The 21,921-nt window shown below is 40.8% G+C and overlaps 1 protein-coding gene across 3 annotated transcripts in view; it reads left to right on the plus strand.

The window, feature by feature from the left end:
- The window catches only part of cfap91 (cilia and flagella associated protein 91), a 36,847-nt gene that overhangs the window by 12,320 nt on the left and 2,606 nt on the right, over window positions 1-21,921 (plus strand). For all 3 annotated transcript variants that reach the window (XM_072685013.1, XM_072685012.1, XM_072685014.1), the window contains exons 7-16: window positions 562-739; window positions 2,074-2,231; window positions 2,747-2,929; window positions 4,811-4,944; window positions 6,354-6,467; window positions 6,802-6,873; window positions 9,013-9,159; window positions 10,250-10,471; window positions 12,103-12,251; window positions 17,126-17,217. In XM_072685013.1, the coding sequence (XP_072541114.1) occupies window positions 562-739; window positions 2,074-2,231; window positions 2,747-2,929; window positions 4,811-4,944; window positions 6,354-6,467; window positions 6,802-6,873; window positions 9,013-9,159; window positions 10,250-10,471; window positions 12,103-12,251; window positions 17,126-17,217 (1,449 nt within the window). The remainder of the gene's footprint in view (window positions 1-561; window positions 740-2,073; window positions 2,232-2,746; window positions 2,930-4,810; window positions 4,945-6,353; window positions 6,468-6,801; window positions 6,874-9,012; window positions 9,160-10,249; window positions 10,472-12,102; window positions 12,252-17,125; window positions 17,218-21,921) is intronic.

Below are 21,921 nucleotides of genomic sequence, written 5' to 3' on the forward strand. Positions count from 1 at the left end.
TTCATGTCTGCGATAAATGATTCAGTATCTACTGTAAATGATTTGATACCTGCTATGTGTGAACCAGTATCTACTATTATTGATTCAGTATCAACTATAAATGGTTTAGTAACTACTGCAACTTACTACTACAAATGATTCAGTATTATATGTGGCTAAAGAACAAAGAATGGAAATATGGGCCAACGTACAGGCTTTTAGAATTTGAAGAATTAACCAGGCCCCAGCAATCCATGTTTTCTTTGTTTTGGCATGTAGGAGGTTCTTGAATTTGAGAGAAAACAACTAATAAAATAAGATTGCTAAACAAACCCCAATCCATACATGTTGCTGAAGAACATTACATCTTCTGAGGCTTGCCTGAGTCAGTTACAGTGATGGCCTCTGGCAGTAAAAATATAGAAAGAGACCTTATAGACAGAAACCAGGTCAAAGTATGCTGTGTTGATTTGATTGTGTTTATTTATACCTCGAGGTCAGAGCTTTAAGTTAGTCTCAGAGTCGTTCTGTGAAGGGCGGAGGAATAAATGAAGCATGTGTGTGTTTGTATGTGTTTCCCAGGACGTGGGCTGCCTGCCAGGCTGGAGGAGGTGGAGATGATCGAGAGGGCAAGGATGAAGCGGGCCTGGGAGGCCACTCTGCCCCCGTTAAAGGATCTGACTCAGCTGGAGAAGAGAAAGAGAATGATGGATGAGATGGAGAGGAAGGAGTGGGCTTTCAGGGAGCAGGAGATCGAGAGGTGAGAAGCAGCTTTCCTAGCTGAGCTCACGGCTTCTGTGACCTGAGGCGGCAGTCCCTTTCTCCCTCTGCATGAAGCACCACACACACATGCACTCATAGTACTGTGGTTTTTCTCTTACCTCGAAAGTACTTGTTGAACTTGGCCTCCAAAGTTTGCTTCTTTAGTTTACTACTGGAGATATGAAGCTAGTATAGCTAAATACAAGTAATGGAAGCTAACCCAGGGCTCAGTATAGTGGTTGGTGTAGTGTAGTGGGTAACAACAGCACCTTTCTGTGGCAGACTGGCATTTGATTCATCAGCCAAGAAAGCACACCTCATTACTCCAATAAGAGTCCTTGTGCAGTACTCCTAACACTGCATTCTACTACCTCTAAAATATGGTTCAAATGTATGTTGGGCTGGATAAGAGCTTCAACTAAATGCTGTAACTGTATATATAATAAAGGAAATGAAAAGGGATGCCTGATCCTGGTCCCGACAAAAACCAATCCCACGTGTAAAATTATCCCCTTACAATCTCTTTGGATTAATTTGATGTGAAATCAGTTATCTGTTCAAATCAATCCAAAAAGATACCCTATGGGACGAGCACACACTTACCATAGAGTTGTTTTTATAGAAATGCAGAAATTCACATTCTGGCCACTTGATTTCACCATCACTTTTTTTTACCTTATGACTTTCTTACACTGGCCTTAGACTGTGAAAGGTCAGAAGGTCCAGCTCTAAAATTGCTAGTTAAATAGTTAAATTACTAGAACTAATGTCTAGTTTAAGTACTTAAAGTACTTTTAGTTTCTACATAAGAAACATAATGGCTTTCTGACATCACGTCACAGTTCTCATATTTTCAGAAGAGAATTTTTCCTGTTGGCTTTTTCCTCCTACATCACTTTTAGCACTTCTTAAGGAGTTTTTGAACGTTCAGTTTGATTGATTTTCCTCTGTTTGGCATATTTGATTAAATAATGGAAACTATGGAGCTGCAAAACGAAGCACAATAGCTTGTGTGTTCTGAGGGGGTTATGAGTGGTCCAGCGCCACTATGACCCGAGGATCACTGGTTCGAATCCTAGAGAGAGAGCACAATTAGGTGGGTAAATGCCTCTCGTTCTCCCCACATCACCTCAATGTGATGCTTGCTGACGTTAGCATGCGTTAACGCATGGGTGTGAATGTAAATTTGTGCTTGCATGTGACCATGTGTATTTGCACAAATGTGCAGCTATAGGTTTGCATGTGTGTGGGAGGGCACATGTGTTGCTTATGTGTGTGTGTGTGTGTGTGTGTGTGTGTGTGTGGTTGTGGTTGTTTGTGTGTGTTCTGCAGGCTGCAGGAGGCTCGTCTGGCTCTGCTGATGCAGCTCTTGCGGCAGAGGGAGGCGCAGCAGGAGGAGGCCACAGTGGAGAGGCTTGACCAGCGCTTCTCTCAGCAGCAGAGACAGAAGGAGCGCCGCCTCCAGAAGATCCGCAGTGACTACGTCCTGTGTAAGAGCACTCAGATATACCCCCCCCCCTCCATCAAACTCTCATTAGCTGCTGCCTCAGTCTCACTAGCAGTGATTCTAACCGTAGCTCATAGCTTCACATGGGAGAATGTGTTATTTAGCTTATTTACCTAGTTCATTACAAATTGTGAGTCAGTTACTTTTTTAGCAGTTTTCATAATTGAAAATATTAAGTGCAGAGAGAGCCATGCCAGAGTTTCTCAGTGGTCTGGCTGCTCCATCTGGGAGTCTGAGTTTGAGCTATTAGGCTAATGTGGCACTGTGCAAGCTGCATGACTAAATTCTTACACGCTCGCCTCAAACCACATCAAGTTATTAAATATTCTTTACTAGACCTGCTCATGTGGTCTCTGGAAAAGTACATTTTACAGCTATATAATTAGATTTAGGTGCTGATTATTATGTCCTGAATATTGAAAGGATGCACCAGACCACAAGTACTGTACAGTGTACTGAATCTTCGCTGCTTGACCGTTCTGTCTGTGTCTCTCTCAGCTCTCCGGAAGCTCACGGCAAAGAGAAGGAATGTGGAGGGGAAGTTGGAGCGGAGGGACATTATTAATGACCACTGTGATTACGGCTCACAGACATATGCTCCTCTCTCTCGCCGTGGGGTCTTTCCTGACAGAGACTCTGTGCGCAACGTGGTCAAGAGCCGCTTCCTCGACACATACCAAGGTTAGGATCTCATGTGTATCAGAGCGCAGGGTTCACCTCTTCCTCCAGATCTCCTATAGCTTGTGTAGGAGTTAATACAAATTCGGTTCAGTACAGTTTGGTGGTGTCTCACAGTGATCCCTTTTGTAAAACAGCAAAAAATAATCAGAGCCTAAATACATGCCTGGTGTTCATGTGTGGATGTTAATATAGTGCCTGTAGCTTACCTGCACGAGCACTAGGGACAAAAATGATGGACGTTTAAACCTGAGGTCAAAATTCAATATTTTGTACACTCGAAATGATAAAGAAGCATTAACAGAGCTCTAATTCAAACATGGCACAGGTTAGTTTGTCTGATATACAACAATCAGCCATAACATTAAAACCACCTCATAAACCACTTTGTTAGCCTCCTTTCCTCCTGTTCTTCAATCCTCAGGACCCCACAGGACCACCACTTATTTGAGTGGTGGGTCATTCTCAGGACTGCAGTGACACTGTGTGTTAGTAGTGTGTGTTGCGCTGGTATTAGTGGATCAGACACAGCAGTGCTGCTGGAGTGTTTGAACAGAGAACAGTCCACCAACCACCAGAAATATCCAGCCAACAGCACTAACTAAGCACTAACTAACATACTCGCCACCACCATGTCAGTGTCATTGCAGTGCTGAGAATGACCCACCACCCAAATATTACCTGCTCTGTGGTGGTCAGTCCTGTGGGGTCCTGACCATTAAAGAACAGGGTAAAAGGACGCTAATAACAGAGTATGCAGAGAAACAGATGGATACAGTCTGGAATCATGTGTAGATTTACACATGAGTGTAGAAACAGGGAGGTGGTTTTAATGAAGTGGCCGGTCACTGTAAATAAAAGCTCTGTAAAACCCACAGTATTGTAATTGATTTATTAAAAGCCAATTTGTGTGTAGAATGTAAGACCCTCTCCCTTAACTTAATTTTTTAATTGACAGTGGTTTGGTTTCCACAAAATATAATAAATGAGAGACCTTTAGAAGACACTAAAAGGGCATTTGTTTCTCAGTGGTCAGCTGTTGCTACCAAACTTAAATGGACTGTGACCAGGAAGAAAACTAGATTAGCACAAACTGACTTAATAGTAACAGTGTCTTATTTATGCAGCCTAATGTTGAATACAGCATATACAGGGATGAACATTATTTCTCACTATAATGGATTTCTGTTAATTGCATTCCAGAGAGGTCATTTATGAGGACAGTGTAGGTCAGAAGAAAAAAAAGTGAGGGAGGGGTGTGTATGCGTATTGCCCACCTCTACTTGAAATCACACATAATCAAACGGGCAATGGACAAACTGTTCAAAAGCATCTTCTCTTCAAATGCAGGGGTTATTGTCAGGGTTTATTAAACTGGACATTGAAACCTGTGCAGAATGTGATTATTAAGGTTCTGTCAGAATTTAGACAAATACACTATCGTTTGAAAGTTTGGAATTATTTTTTATAATAATATTTTAGATTTTATAAACAACAACTCATAATGCAGCTTTGATTATTCTAAATAACGCTGAAGCAAAAGGTACTAGTTTTTTGACAAGGATTTTGACAACGCTAAGGATAAATGTCGTACTGCAGTTCTTTTCATCTCAATACGTGATTATTAGTTTTAAATATTGGAATTTATAGGCATTCATTTCATTACTACTACTACTATTATTACTACTACTTCATTACTTTTATTTAGTAATATTAGAGTCAATTACATTGTTATCATAATTAATTAATGTTTCTTCATATGTATTTTCTTTTTTAGCTTATTTAGGTTAGGTATTCAGTCCTTTAATACATTTATATCATTGCAAATATATAATACATTTTTTATCATTGCACAATATATATATATGTGTGTGTAATTATAAGGTTTGCTGGAGCTGGAGGCCGGTCTCCCAGCATCAGTCCTGGAGCCAAGAATCAAAGCACCTAAACCCAGAGAGAGCAAGGGCTTCATCAAGCGCTCAGAGCGCAGGGAGATGGAGCTGATGAGGACTCATCAGGTAAGACACACACAGCTCTCATTCTTTTTAATGAGGCTTTCTAAAGAGGGGGATACATGGAGAAAGAACAGTAGGGTTTCCACAGAGCCACTCATGTTCTAATTTACAGTTCAGATTCATTTACGTTTATATTCACATTAAAATTCACATTGTTTATGTTTACATTTCTACTGATTTCCATTGAAAGCCCAGTTAATTTCTGTTTTACACATATGCCAAATTAATATGACATTAAAAAGGACTTTCAGCTACTTCTAATAAACACTCTAAGCTAAATGTGTTGTATATAGTACTGAAAAAAGGGTTCTTTGACATTTGCTGCTACACTATATGGACTAAAGCATTGGGACACCTGATCTTTCATTGTGTGTTTTTCTTAAATCAAGAATTTAACCTGCTTTTCTTGGAGTAACTGTCTCTACTGTCCAGGGAAGGTTTAGATTTTGCTAGCTTTTGGACCATTGTTGTGAGGTTTTGGTTGCATTCAGCGACAAGAGCATTAGTAAGGTCAGGATGTTGCAGCTCAAAAAAGGTTCTCCACCAATCCAAAGAACCCTTTAACCAGACAAAGCACCTTTTAGACATAGATAGTTAGATAGTTCCTGTCTAAAATGCTTCTATGCTTCTATTTATAACCACTGAACCCCTGAAGAACCCTTTTGTGGTAGCGTGGTAAAGAGCGTGATCTCACTCACAGGGAGCTCAGATCATATCAGCACTACAGACAGGCCTTTAAGGAGGTTGCATAGGCAATTCAATTTGGCTCACACTGAGCTTCATAACTCTATTATCCGGTGCAACCCTGAAGAAAGTACAATACCCTTTTGAGCCTTGGAGTGAATGTCATTAATTTAACTGTGCATTTGTATATCGTTTTTTGCATCACTTCCTCATGGCTTAGCTCCTCCACAGGACACAAGGAAAAAAAGATAGATGAAAAAGAAGATAAATGAAAACCGAACTGAAATAAACTGATAATTTTATACAAGATGGAGGGTCACATGACCCCTGTCCAATTAAAATTATATTCAAGGTTGTGGCTTTTGAAAGGGGGCAGAGTAAGATTATGCCAAAGGTTCACTCCTTGTTCTAATATCATGGTAGCATAGTAATGTTAAACACCAGGACCCTATTTTAGCGATCTGTAGGATGAATTAGGGGGTGTTGGTGTGTCTTTGCTACCATAATGACAGGAAAAGCACGCACAAAAGTCATGTACTAAGTCTCTTAATTTAGTACATGACTAAATTAGATGTAAAAATAGACTGTGAGATGTAAAAATAGACTGTTGGTGGGGTGTAAGATAGCAGTTAGCATCGCAGTGCTCCTTTACAGAAGGCTCCTGACTTTTCAATGGAATTGAATAGCAACTGAATGGACAGTGATATGATTCCATGCTTCTGTTGCAGGCTCTGAAAGACGAGAAGGGCCGAGTAGAAGAAAAGAAGCCTTTGCGCTTCCTCTATAAAATGGAAAAACCGGTCCCTCGCCCCCAAACGCCTGTGGTTGACGTGCCTCCTGAGGTACCCACCCTTCAGATTTTGCTGTAAACAAATACCCACACTGCTGTACTGCTTCTTAGTGGGGCCACAGACATGTGCACGTCAAAACAAGCCACTGGTATTTTTAGGCAGTTGCAATCAGTAGCACTCATCACACTGTAATCCAACGTACAGCAGTTGCACACAGCAGTGTTATGCCATTTGCTCATAGTAGATGTTCATATGTCATGAAGCAGTACTGACCATTTGTTGGTAGCAGATGTTTGCTTTATTTAATATGTAAATGATGGTGTATTGAGAGCATGTATCTGTGCAGGAATGTTACTGTGCAAGTTTGTGAATGTATGCATTGCAGGCAGACGAGGAGAGGGATCTTGCTGTTATCTACCTGCAGAAGCTTCTCCGGGGCAGATCCATCCAGAATCAGGTACGCATGTTAGCGTTCACTCATACCAGGTATGAAAGTTTACTGCAGCAGAATCCCTCCTATAGTCCACATGAAGTACATGAGCACAAGGGTACGGGGCAGGGGGGTTGCACATACATGAAAGGTATTATATATACATATATAACAATATGCCAGTAAAAACACACAAGTACTGTAAATGATTCTGATTCTTATACAGACAGAAGGCTGGCAAAAGAAATATGTATGGATAAGCCAAAAGTTTGTGGACACCCCTTCTAATAAATGCATTTAGCTACATTAAGTTATACTTATTGCTGACATAGATGTGCAAATGCCCACACACAGCTTGTCTAGACCCTGTAGAGCAGTATAGCCAATACAATAGGACCCTCTGGAGCAGATAAACATGAACCTATGGGCACCATTTCTAACTGGCTCCAGGCTAGCCTGTGGGAAAGCCTTTTTTCCTGAACATTAGAAAGTCCAGTTACTGCATCAAAAGCAGGATAAACTCTTCCTTTGGAAGAAACAATTAATGAACAGGTGTCCCAATACTTTTTTCCATATTGTGTATGTAAGAAAAGGTTTTCATTTGGTGTCCCATTTTTTTCACATGACTGTCAACTTTGATTATTTTCTGTAACTTATTCACAAACAGCTCGAGAACTACCAAATAACTATTATGTGAAATAATGAGATCATTGTGAAAAGCAGAAACATGAAAGGAATGATTAATTCAATATAATCAGAATTATGTAGTGCTGTTATCAAGTCACAAGGCAATTCTGAAAACATAATAAAAACGTATGCTTTGTATGTATGTTTTTTTCCTGCCGTGAAAACGAACAGTATGCCAGTTTATGGCCAAATGGACAACTCAAAATTGGCTTAATACCCATCCATCAGAAGCTTAAACTACTGTAGTTTTGAACAGGGTATAAAAATGCATTAAATGTTTTTGAAATAAATATTTCTAGATGCTGTAATAGATCAAACTAATCTTCCTTATGACTTGTATTACTCATGAATGCTATTTATTTCCTTGTAAAATAGGGAATGTATAATGTATGTATGTGTAATTACCAGTGTTTCTTTAGTGAGCTCTGTTTCTGATAAAAACATGTTTTTAATTTAGAATGGTCAAGACCCTCTCAGAAACACGCCAGTTTGTAAAATAAAAGTTACTAAAATCAATTTGTTTAGTAAAATCAACCTTTTTAGAGTTTAACTGGTTTTAACCAGGGCCTTAAGGCTTAAGCCTAATGTCTGTAGGGGGAGCCCAGAAGCAAAAAATAACAATTCTTGCAATAGGCTGGTTTAAAATCACATGTAAACTGAGTGTGTGTCCTAATTGCATGATACACACACTATTACTAGTATAGACATGTGTAAGTAGGTATATGCTAATATATTATATGCTAATCTCAAGAGTGCAGGTTGTAGTAATCCCTTTGGTTCTGACAGGAAGTGATAAGGCGTTGGTATGCTACCATCACCGCTGCACTTACATCACTGTCATTAAAAAAAAATAATCTTTTCCATTTTGCTTTGCATTGTGGGACAATAAAGTCCAAGCTCCTCCTTCTGTCCCCAAGCCGCTTATATAACCCAGCTTCTCAGTTCACCTCCACCCCGTCTCCTCTCTTCTTCCGTCATTCACCAGACCAATGGGGGTTTAGCTTCATACGCAGACCACAAGATAACCCTCAGAAAGCCAAAAGGATTCTCTGAGTCCACCCTTTCGATCCATCTCATGGCTTGGTTTGCACATACTCCAAACTAGTTAGTGTTACTAATTAGCATGTAATTGGGACACACCCCAAAAAAGTGCCTTAGTGCAGAAAGTTGCAATAAGGCATCGATGGAGCATATTGGGGTACTATATCTTAAGAGGTTACAGTTATACCGAGCTTAATTACCTCAAACACCTCAATGACGAATCTTCACTGACCTCTCTAGAGTAAGATGTGATAAGCTGAGAAATCTAACTGATCTTTTCTGCAGTGTGTGTGTCTGTGTGAGTGTGTGTGTGTGTGTGCATTTCATCCTCAACACTCCTACATCCCTGGGAGATTGCTCTCTGATAGCCGGTGTGAGTTTTTATTTTGTTTCGGTCGCTGTGTGAGATAGTGATTGCTGTGCTGTGTTGCCGGACAGATGCTGGAGGGTAGGGAGAAGCGAATGGAGCTGATCCAGGAGCTGCGCACCACCCACGCCCTGCAGCGGGAAGAGCGGGAGCTGCACAGAGCGGACAAACAGGTCACACTGGCCCTGCAGCGCCAGCGAGAGCTGCACGAAAGCAGGGTGAGGGAGGCTGTGGCCGTTTCAACAGCCGCTCTATTCATAAGCAAATACCCTCTCAGTGAGCCGTAGCTGAAGCACGAGACTGGGTCGATACATAGAACATACGTTATCTGATTTCCATAACTGACTTCTGTTCCAGTTCTGTTTGCCCTAAAACAGTATCTTTCTATATGCTATTAGGGGAGGAGCAAGCGTGCATTCTTTATGGTGAATACTGGATGTGTTTATATTTATAAAAGTACTTTTAACTGATAATTACTTTACACTGTTTATCATTTCATAATTTATTCATAATTTTTTTATATATATATATATACATATCGCAATATGTTTTTTATTTATTATTATTTTTTTAATTTATTTAAATTTATTGAACACATTTCTGTGTTTACAATATATACATCTACTTTGTATACTGTATAATCAAACAGCATATATTAAATAACAATATTAGCCTAAATCATTTGTATAAATAACAAATATGTCACTGTGGTTGGTGTGAAAAATGCTCAGATGTCATTTAACAAGCTTATTTACCACCCTGTTATTTTGACACTGAACACTGATTTTGTTTTATTGAGTTCTTGTGATAAAGAACACAATGAGCTCTGCTGGTGTACATCACCAGTGATGGCTCGCAGAACCCACATATTGTACCATAGTTTTAACACTGTAACTACCAGCGTTTAACTGAAACTACTGCTGGATATGACCTTAAATCAATACCACAGTTAATGGAAAGTTTATAATGAACGATTATATAAGCTGCCCGAGTTCCTGTGTTTTGGAGTTCCATGTTGCTTCCATGTCACAGACTGGATTGGAGTCATGTGCCTATACACACACAATGGTATGCTTGTAATGGGACAGTACATGAACACACACAGAAGGGAAAATCATGACAATTTATTATTATTATTATTATTATTATTATATTATTTCTTTTTTTTTTTTACAGAATTTACTAGGAGATGACACAAACTCCTAGGCAGGGATTTCTAATAAAGAGGGAATGTGCAAATGCATATGTTGTATAGAACACTTTCAGTTCTTGAGATGTTCTCTCTCTTTCTCGATCTCTCTCTCTCAGGTGTCTCAGGTCGAGGGCTATGTGGCTGGCCTGTCGGGAGCAGTGCTAGTGGACATGCTGGACTTTTTGGCTAAAGAGCTGGTTCGTCTGCAGGACGAACGGCGGATCCATGCCTTCACGCTGTTGGCTGAAAGAGACCGCCGTCTCCGTGAAGCAGAGGAGAGTGGGCGAAGACAGGTGGAGGAAAGGAGACGGAGAGAGGAGGATGAAATCTTTAGACAGGTGAATGTTCTTCTCTTCATCTACTCACCTGCTTACCTGCGGGGTGTATGACGGAATTCATAGATTGAGAAGAGGTGGTACAGTGCAGAGAGTGTCTCGTTGGATATGCTGGTAGCCCCGTATGACCGTACACTTCCATACACCTGCAGATTCAGCCACTTCCTTCCATCCCAAATGCCATCACTCCTTTTTACCAATCATTAACACCTGCTTTGCGCTCCATTTTCCACACATCTACACATCTATATCACTGCACTGCACCACCTTTTCTCAATCTATAAATCCCATCACACACCCCGTAGGTATTCACAGCCTTATCATCCTTGTGCAGAAGCCTGATGTTGCTACCACTTTTAACACACAAGGTGACTTTTTTCATTCTTACTAGAGCATAATAATGCAATTACACCCTATTAAAGAGCAATGAACTTTTGATTGATAATTCCAGATAAACCAGACCTACTGTTAGAGCTGCAAAACTCCATATTAATGCCTATATATTTAGAATGGGACATCATAAGAGCTTCTGTCGGTGTAATGTGTAAGTGTCCCAATACTTTTGTCCACATAGTGTATGCTGGTAAATGGAAGCGTCTCCCTTTGGTTATATAACAAGTTACACCATCTGTGAGCGTGCACCATTTGTGCTAAATTTACACTGTCAACAAAAGCATCTGCAATAGCCAACTGTCAGTAAGGCCAGTATCCAACTGCGTCTTTTTATTTCCAGCTTGGAAAACTCAGCATTCCGGCTTGTTCACGTTACTGGACTTTCCTCACTCATCTGGCTGAAAGCCATATGGACTTAGTCTTTCAAACTCTTTGGCTGGAATTATGCAGTCTTTGGGAAAACCACTAAAGCCTTGACTAACACGTCTTCACCTGTGACAGTCCGTTCTGTGTGTATGTAGGTGGCTTTATTGATGCATTGGCCAATGTTCATACTGCACTCTTTTCCCACATAATAGATGTCGCTGTCTGCTCACAGACTCTAGCCCTAACTCCTACAGAGAGCAAACGAAAGAACAGAAAAGCATGACTGGCTAAAATACTGGTGACGTTCATTCTTATGTAAACAAACACACAAGTAAACACAACAGGCACAAATAATCGAGGTCATGTCCATATATTGCAGGGGACGTCAATAACAGGTATTGCGATATTACTATATTGGTCAACAGGTTATAGGTCGAACCATAAGCTTCCATGTATTTTTCAGTGAATTAACTCCAAGCTGCCCTGGAGGAACTCTCCCTGCTTTGTGCAAAAACACCAGCTAAATGTCATGTGGTCTAATGGGTCTTTTGTGCCTGTGTGAGCTACTGTGATTCTTATTTTTCTTTGTTCTTCTGTTTCTGCTTTGAGTGATTATTTTAAGTGCCATTTCTAGGTCTAATGGAGTTTAGATTTTTTCAGGGCTCTTACTTTTTTGCCCTCTGTGGAAATCTGTCATCTGTACAAATTGACACTTATGTCCACTTAGGTCTAATTATCATCATTACAAAAGTGGACCTTCACAAACCATTAGGGTTCCAAGTATGTGTGCGTGTGTCAGTGTGACCAGCGTATGCGCTTTCTGAACCCTGTTTGTGAGTGTGTATATAGTCTTGCCTTGTGCTGTGTGCTCTCAGGTGATGAAGGTGCACCAGGCCACAGTGGATCTGTACCTGGAGGATATGATCTTGGGCACCATTGAGCAGACAGCTGAGGCTCAGGCCAGAGAGGAGATCCACCGCAGGGCCCAGGAACTCAACGATATTACCTACGCCATGGAGGAAACGTACGTGGGCCTTTCAGTTTACCCCTTACACCCTTAGGGGCCTTCATTTCCTCACTCTCGTAACTGCACAATGTGTGCATTGTAAGTTTAATTGAATTAATTAAATTAGTTAAATAATAAATGAAATTATTTACAATGTGGGCTTGACCCACATCTTCTGGCCCTGTTGTAAGATGAGGGGCTGAAATCATGTGAAAAGGTTAGGACACCCCATGAAAACCATTGTCTAGTATATTTGAACATCTGGACATTTGATCTTCATTTAAACAATATTGAGAGATTGAGGTAATATAACTAAACACAAACAGCTGAAGGAACGTCTACACCATATGCCCTAATAGCTGGTATTTCCCTCTCTTGCCAGAAATTATTCAGTTAGACATTTCCAGTGATGATCTACCAGTCCCTGACATCAACTGAGACATAGGTTTTCCCACGCCTCCATGCAGAGATCTTTCAGCTGTGGGAAGTTTCAGCTTTAGTTATTAGACAGATGGTCTCACATTTTTCTCAAGTGCCCTCTGATACAGTAAAGAATTCCTAGTGGATTCTATGTTGGAGTGCTTTTCAGGCCCTACTACAGAAAAGCAGGCCCAAACCATGATGTTACCACCTCCGTACTTCCCAGTTGATATGGGTTTTTTGTAAATGATTGAGCGGACAGTGAAACGGCTGATTTCTAATTGTTCTGAGTTTTTTTTAATCCCTGCATCTACAAGCTAAACGACAGAGGCTTCTCCTGAATCATCTCTAACCAATCGTCATAACCAATTATCTGCAGCTAAGGTGCTGCACCTAACTCTTAATTTTACATGTTAAGTAGTGATTTCTCACAAGAACTGCATTGCTATTTATTACATTTGACACATTATTATTATTTCATTTCTTCAGTTGTTTTGTGTTTAGTTATTATTATTAGTTATTATTAGTATATTACCTCCATCTCTCAGTATTGTTTAAATGAAGACAAATGTCCAGATGTTAAATTAGGTATAAAAAAAGACAAAGGTTTGGGTACCCCTGATCAAAATATAGCTGAGGGATTAAATTTCTTAATATTTAAGCAATATAACTTTAAATTGCCATATATGACATTTTCAAAACAACTAAAAAGAAAGAAAAAGGCCTGAAGTAAAGTTTGGGATCCCTGCATGACAACTACTTGTAAACCCTTTTTGTGGCTTGTGGGGAAATTATGGCCATTTTTCTTTGCAAAAGGTTCCTAGTTCTGTGAGATAATTGGACAGTCTTTTGAGGTTTATTTACTTCCAGATTTTCGATTATGTTTAGGTCAGGAAATGTGAATGTGAGGTCCATGGCAAAGCTGATGCTTCCTAAGGTAGTCCATTGCAGATTACAATGGGGAAAGGATCAATTCCCTGCTGTAGAATCTATTCATTTCTTGATCAGTGAACAGTTAACTACTCCACTGGCTGCAGCCCAAGCCCACAGCATGATCGATCCACCCCTGGGCTTCACAGTTAGAGAGGAAATTCTGCATCTTTTTGTTTCTCCAAACATACCTTTGCTCATTGCAGTCAGAGCTTTTTGTTTGTTTGTTTAAAAAATGCATCATGCTTGTTTAGATGATCCCTTAAAAACTTCAAAAAGCAGTTCATGCTGTAACACTGCGTAGTGTAAATGAGCAGCGCTAAACAATCATAGTGCCATAAGTCTCAATCTTAATACATAAATAAGAAGCCTGGAGTTTAAGATGCCAATTAACTACTAATTCTGAGTTTACTAGTAGATTCTGATAGTACAGATGAAGATGTTTAGTACAGTTACAGAGTACAGTTTTAATTAAGGCACTAATTGAAGACAACTAATCAATGACAGATGCACCCCTACATCTAAATAGTTGACTTTGGACCAAACACAAAACAAGTACACCACCTACGACCTCTTGCTGAGCCACGTTTTTTAAAAAGCTTCCATTAACAGCCTTACTGAGCTAGACACAAGCCTTCTCTACTAAATTAAATTATTAATAAGAGCTTCATAAGAGGGCACATATCTTTTAAAGAGGAAACCATGGAGACAAATTGGAGACGTGCAGACTTGTATTATTCACCCCAACAGCAAGAGCAGGTTTGACGTAGAAACTACACCCTATCCTGCAGTTTTGCAATTAGTATATATGATTCTCAAGGATTTATAAGATGCTTTTTGAAAAATTACTGGCACATGACGTCTTTGCCTTTCATTAGAAATAGCCTTGGATATACTGCTCATTTGTACAAGTACACTTTATGGGCAAAAGTATTGGGACACCTACACAGTACGCCTCCAGGTTTTTTTATGTCCTTCCATGCAACCCCCCCTTCCCCCCCCCCCCCCTGCATCTGTAACAGCAGGTTTGGAGCTCTGCAGTTATTGAGTCAGCAGGGCGTTGGAGACTTTTCTGCACTATGCTCTGAGCTCAGCACTCGGCTCTGACCCCGCTCTGTAACTGTGTAACGTGGTCTGACAGACACTCAGTGGCTTCCACTGTTTAATAATAACACCACTCACAGCTGATGGAGGAAGATTTAGGAGGGAGGAAATTTCACCAGCTGACTTGTTGTTGTTGGTGCAGCGGTGTCTCCTATTACATACAGAACCACGCTGGAGTTCAGTGAGCTCTTTAGAACCTCCCGTTCTTTCACTAATTCAGCAATCTACTTTGTCCCTTCGAGCCACTAATATAAACAAAACCTACTGTACTTCCTCAGGACTCGGTTGAGCACACATGAACTGCAGTGGGTTAACGTTACTTTACATTAATCACAGATTGTCTCTGAAGATTAAATTTAAGTTTAACTGGTTGACCTCTGTCAATTTGACCACTTAATGCAGTGCAGTATTTCATAGAAATCTAAACTGACCACTAGCTATACATGGTAATGTCAACAACACAGACTAAACACTTTTAACTCACCTGGACGGGGTTAAGTTGTGTAAGTTTAGGGGCGCTATATGAGGGGGGCTTAGGGGGACTGACAGGGTCCCTAGAAAAATGGATTGATTGAGTATTTTGGCAGAATTGTTAGAGATGTGGGGTCCAGTGTAATATCTTTCATAGGGCTCAACATTTCTGGCAGCACCCCTGTATAAGCTAGTTGTTGTAAAATGGCTATATATCAGTATTACCTTCAGCGAGTTACAGCTGCAGGCAAATAACAATAATAAATAATCTGTAAATAATATTGTTTTTATTTCGATTATTTATATTGTGTATATATTAGTAATTTATCTACGTTTTGCATCTGAGTGTCTTGCTATCCCTTTGCTGCTATGACACTACACATCCCCACTGTGGAACTCATAAAGGATTATCTTATCTTATCTTAAGAACACTGTGGCTTACCTTAATCAAGATCCTCTGCTCATTTCAGTGTAAATATACAGTAATTACACCATCAATGTTTAGAACACCCCCAATTTTGCCAGTTTTTAGTGACATTTAAGCTCTTCAAGGCCACTGAATAACCTGCAATGGTACAAAGTCCAGTGGCCTCAAATGGAATAAAGATAAGCAGTAAACTGCCAGAGCATTTAGGTTAAATACAGTAAATCAACTAAAAGATGAAAAATACTGAGGATTTTAAGCAGCACTCGGCTGGTCTGCAGCAATAGCTTTGCCTTCATAATGAATGAAAAAGACACTAAACACAGAAACACAGATCATGGTTTTCTACACCTTCAGAAGACTCCTGGGAAATGGAGGAAACTGAGGAGTGTGAGAGGCGGCTCACATGACAACACCTTCTAGCTCAGCTTAATTCAGTTCAGTTCAGTTCGAGGCATTTATTTAAGCAACGCTTTTCACAAAGCAGCTTCACAGAGATCCGGGTCCGGGCCTCTTTGGAGCAAGCCAGAGGTGACAGTAGCAGGAAAGACTCCCTTACTTTGAAAGGGAGAAAGAAACCTTGGGTGATCAACACTGACAGTGGACTACTGAATAAAATGGGAGCATGACCGGTAGAGTATGTCTGATGAGCTGGAGGCGTGAGCAGGGGAGGAAGGCTGCTTTTAAATATGAGCTAATGCTAATAGTTGCAGCATTATGTTAGATGTTCAGGGAGACTCATCATCCACACAATGTCCTTTATTCTCGGTTAACACTGTACCAGTTTTTATCTTATTATAATCAAGATTATAATAAGAAGTGGCTGAGTGGCCGAAGAAGTGGCTAAGTGGCCATGTCAAAAGAGCCTTTTATGGGTTAATAAGCCTCCAACAATAAAGGCAGCATGGTAAGGGACATTGCTAGACATTTCATTGGCCACCACAGTCCCCCACTTAAACTGGTAGTTACTCAATAATTAAGCTATTAAACCCGGGTAGAGTTGGGGATCTCCTCTTTGTTTTTTCACAGATTTCTTCCCAACCCAGTCATGCCTAATTCCCACCACCTAGCTAGGTTTCCCTCCCATCACATGATGCTACCAGTGCTGAGAGGGTCCTCTGAGACGTGAAGCCTTAACAGCCGATAACAGAAGGCTTCTGAGTGATGAGGGGAATGGGAAGGACCATCCTTTAGACAGTTCTCTAGACCTCCTGGCCACAGATGGCTGGAGCATTACAAGGGCTTGAATCTGTAGTCTCCTAATGATAGGGCCGACGCGTAGACAGCTCTGCCGAAATCAAAGACCCGTCTGAAATTATTCTAGATTATTTTTCTTCTGTTAAATAGTGATTAAAAACACAGTGGTACTCCAAGCTCCAGTTCCAAAAGAAAAAGAAGATCCCTGAATGTGATACAGATGACATGTTAGGTAAGACAGAAATCTGACTCCCCTCCCCTTTTCTGTTTCTCTACCTTTGTGCATGTGCGTGTGTGTGTGTGTGTGTGTGTATGTGTGTATGTGGGTGTTTGTGTGACCAAACAGGAGGAGCATTGCGCAATCAGAGGAGATTGTGGCTGAGCTTGTCTACAGTTTCCTCATTCCTGAGGTGCACAAGATCGCTGTCAGAGAGAGAGGTGGGTCAAAGCAACCTTCTGTTATAACACGAAGAGATATCACTGTAGAGATCGGCTTCTGGAATAGGGCCTACAGCAATCCTTCAAGGTGACTGCCTGAACGAATGAAAGGAAGACAGGAGCAGTCAGAATTCACACTTCCACTTGGCTGATGGTCTCATTTTTGTGTCAATGCCTGACATCACCATAATAACAAAGACCTGTACTCTGGAATGTGTGTACTAAGAGTGCGAGCAGTCCTAACTTCTGGTAGCAGCGGCAGAGGAAGCTTGAGAAGGCAGATAAAACGTGGGAATTTCTAAATGTGCACCATAAACAAGGTCAGCCAAGATAAATCCCACAATATTGAACATTTGAGACAAGTGTGGGATGCAAGCATGATGTGAAAAAAACATGCTGTTATAAGACAAACACAAGTTTGGACAAAAGTATTGGGACACCTGCTCCTTCAGTGTTCCTTTCAAAATCAGGGGGTTTCAAAAATGTTATCCTGCTTTTGTTGGAGTAACTGTCTCTACAGCCCAGGGAAGTTGTTCCACTAGATTTTGGAGCACTGCTGTGAGGATTTGATTAAGTTCAGTGACAAGAGCTTTAGTGAGGCCAAGATGTTGGATAATTCTCATCACCAACTCCCCACCTCATCCCAAAAGTGTTGGATTGAGCACCAACTGTCATTCCAGCTCACAAGGGGGGCTTTACACTGCTCTAACCTACACCTGACATGGTGTCAGAAGGTTGATTTGTATCTACTTCAGTAAGTCCTATTTTATTAGCAGTACTTCTCTACAGGGACCAGACAAGCTGTGTGTGTGTGTGTGTGTGTGCATTTGCACATTGTCAGCGGTGGGTGCAACTTATATTACTTGAATGAATTAATTAGAAGGGGTGTCCACAAACATTTGGACGTACAATGTAACATTGTAAGAATGCTTTTTTACGTGATTGTGTGATTGATAATACCTGCGGCTGTCCCGATCTAAATGGAGAACCCTAATTTCGAGGGCTGTCTTTGATTTTGACTACATTTTACGTTTACATTTTATAACATGTTTAATAATTCAGTATTCCATAAAACTGGCCTCCTTGATAACAGCTATTCTAAAATGTTGCTTAAAACCACTGGTTTTATGACGTGTAACAGTAGTGGAACCCTTTTTAGTGCTATATAGAACCTTTTTTTTTAAAGGCTTTTATGTAGAAACCACAGTTCAGCTCCAGAATATTGTTTCCGCTATACAGTATGTATTAAATATTGTTCATTTTCCTCCCCAAAGAAGTAGTTCCACCACCATCAACACTGTTGAAATGCCTTGGAGCAATGACAGGCCAGAGGAATGTCAGAATCTTCTTCCAAGTCTGACCCACACAAGGACAAGCTAGCTTGGACCTTGATAAAGTAAGGTTAATGGTTAGCAGCAACTAGAGGTCAGTGGAGTGGTAGAAGTATGATTGGAAATTATTAGACTGGGTCGGGACACTTTTTCACCCAATTGTGGAATTGACAGTAACAGTGGACTATGGCTGTCCCAATTCTTTGTTGTGCTTAGCCACTGATTGAATTGGAGAACTAGAATGTTGAATTATCATAGATAATACATAGTTTAGGTCAAATGTGCCAAGCTGCACAATCATAACATGCACTATATAGACAAAAGTCAAGTCAAGTCAAGTCAGATTTATTTGTATATCTTTTTACAACTGTTGTCGTCACAAAGCAGCTTTACATAATTAGTCATTAGTAATTAATGAAAGACAGAGACAAAAAAGAAATTACGTAAGACATGAAGGATCAAAGACCCCCAGTGAGCCCCAACGGCGACAGTGGCAAGGAAAAACTCCCTCAGAGCTGGAGGAAGAAACCTTAGGAGGAACCAAGACTCACAAGGGGGACCCGACCCGTCCTCCTCTGGTCAGAACTATTTAAACATTATTGATAAAAATGACCAAACCAGATACAGCAGATAGTTAATAATAGTGGTGATATTAATAGTGGCAGATAGTTAAGAGTCCATTTAGGTTTTAACATGGTCATTAAACAGGTAGCAGTGGTAGGAGGGTGAGCCGCTGGTCTGTTATGGGTGGTGGTGGGTGGGGGGTCTGATGGTCGGATTGGTAGGTGGCAGCTGGTCTGACGCAGGTAGAGTGGACCTCAGCGGGCAATCTTCCAGCAGGTCAGGCTGGGTGGGCATTTTACTCGGAGAAGGTAAAAAGAGAGAGTTAGTTCTGAGAGGATTTTATGGAGGGCAGAGAATGTTTAGCAGTAGCAGAGTGTGTTTGATGACTCTGGCAGGTCTGACTATAACAGCCTAATTAAAAAGAGAGAGCCAGAAGGTAACACAGACACGGGAGCACCCTGAAACTCTAGCGTCCATCTGCTCTACCGTCCACCGTCCAAAAGTTTGTGGACACCCCTTCTAGTGAATGCATTCAGCTACTTGCACCCATTGCTGACACAAGATTGTCTAGTCCCTGTAGAAAAGTATTGCAATAGAATAGGACTCTTTGGTGCAGATAAACATGAACCTATCGCCACCATGCCTAGTGTCCTCCGTGGGCTAGAGGGGTATAAAGCCCCCCAGCACTGAGCTGTGGAGCAGTGGAGGAAGAAGCAGTGTGTTCTCTGGAATGATGGTTGGTGCTCCATTCAATACTTTTAGGAATGAGATGTCCAACACCATCCTGACCTCACTAATGCTCCTGCCACTAAATGCAATCAAATCCTCACAGCAATACCCCTCCAAAATATACTAGAAGAGAGACGGTTACTCCAACAAAACAATAATCTTGAAACAATGATTGAGCAGGTGTCCCAATACTTTTGTCCATATTGTATACATAATGGGATTGTTAAAATGTCTGTTCCGATCTCTGTTGTGTTCAAATCTGCCCGGCTGTTCTCCTGTAAATGTTTCTTTGTTGTATCTATGGTTCAGTTTCACCTCCTTGTACGTAATTCCGAGTGACAGCCACTGTTGCTGCCTGAGTGTACTTCCTGCATTAGACGCCTCTCCCTGATGAGACCTGAGATTACTGATAACAAATATGTATTGGTTTCTCAACACAACCCTACATTTCCCTGACCCTGAATGGCTCATTGTGAGCTCTATTGAGGAAATTTAGGGTCCTGTAATGGTCTAGTGCTCTGTCCAGGGTGTATTCCTGCCATGCGGTCAGTGATTCCGTGTAGGCTCCAGATATATGATGATCCTGATAAGAAGGAAACAGAGAGTAAAATGAATGAATGAATACATTAATTAATGCAAATATGAGAATTTGAAATAAAATAGAAATAGAAATAAAATATTGCAGTAGGAGGAAAACTACATGGATAAGATCAGCTTCTGTGCTTCAGAAGTTTCTGTAGTGATTAAGAACCCCAGGAACTGCAGGACTGCAATGGCTTGCCTGTGTATTTAATCGCTGGCCTCCCACGAAATGCAGCGTTTAAAATAATTGGACAGATGAGTTTCATCATATTTGAATGGTTATTAAAATTTTTCTATCCTTTCTGCCGTCAGATGGATTATGAATTGCCACAGTTTATCCATTCCACCTAGCAACGCGCCTGCTGCCTAATAAGTGCTTCCAGCTATAATTGGCACTCTTTGGAAAATGAGCGCTGTCGACCAATCACAGAAATGTACATTAAGTGTTCTGTGAGCAGCGTGAGAAATTACAGGCATTTATGCGGTTTGATGAACACACTCTGACTACTAACGTGAAAAAATAAGGACACCCCTTGAAAGCCTTTGTCATTTTTAACATATTTAAACATCTGGGCATTTGATCTTCATTTGAACAATACTATGATACTATGATGAATACTATTTAATAATAATGTGTAAAATGTAATTAATTATTCAGGTGCAGAACATCAGCTGCAGATGATCAGAACATGGTTAGAGAGGATTATTCTGGAGGAGTCTTAGTGTCTTATTTCAACCTCAGACGTTTAGTCTGGTCTGCTCTTGATTGTTGAAGTGAGTGGTGGAGAAGATCACCATGACCAGATCCAAAGAGCTATCTGAGACCCTCAGAAAGAAGCTTGTAGATGCAGATAAGATTGGGTTTAAAGAAAATCTCAGAACAATCGGAAATCAGCCGTTCCACTGTCCGCTCAATCATTTATAAGTGAGGACCTTTAAAACAACTGTGAACATGGACAGGTCAGGCCATCCTAGCAGGATCAGCCCAAGAGCAGACCACAAGATGCCTAAAGAAGCTTCCAACAATCCTAAAATGTCATCACAGGGTCTACAGGTAGCTCTCGCCACAGTTGTTGCTGAAGTACAGCAATTACCATCAGAAAGAGACCAAACAAGTCCAATCTTAATGGGAGGTGTAGAAGTAGAAAGTTCCCGCTGTCGCAGACTAAAGTTTGCCAGAGAACACCTGGAGAAAGACCAGGACATCTAGAGCAGAGATGAATTTTCAGTCTTGCTCTGGTTTTTGCTATTCATTATTAATAAATGCAGTGACAGCGGACAAAAGTATTGGGACACCTGCCCATTCAGTTCATCATGCTTATGCTGGAGTAACTGTCTCTACTGTCCATGGAGGAAGGCTTTCTACTAGATTTTGGAGGAGCATTGCTCTGAGGATTTGACTGCATTCTGCGACAAGAGCTTTAGTGAGATCAGGGTGTTGGAGGATCACCAGCCCACCTCATCCCTAACTCTCCAACTCCCAATCCCAAAAGTACTG

Source organism: Salminus brasiliensis, chromosome 8 (assembly GCF_030463535.1).
Source record: "Salminus brasiliensis chromosome 8, fSalBra1.hap2, whole genome shotgun sequence".
Lineage (NCBI taxonomy): Eukaryota > Metazoa > Chordata > Actinopteri > Characiformes > Bryconidae > Salminus > Salminus brasiliensis.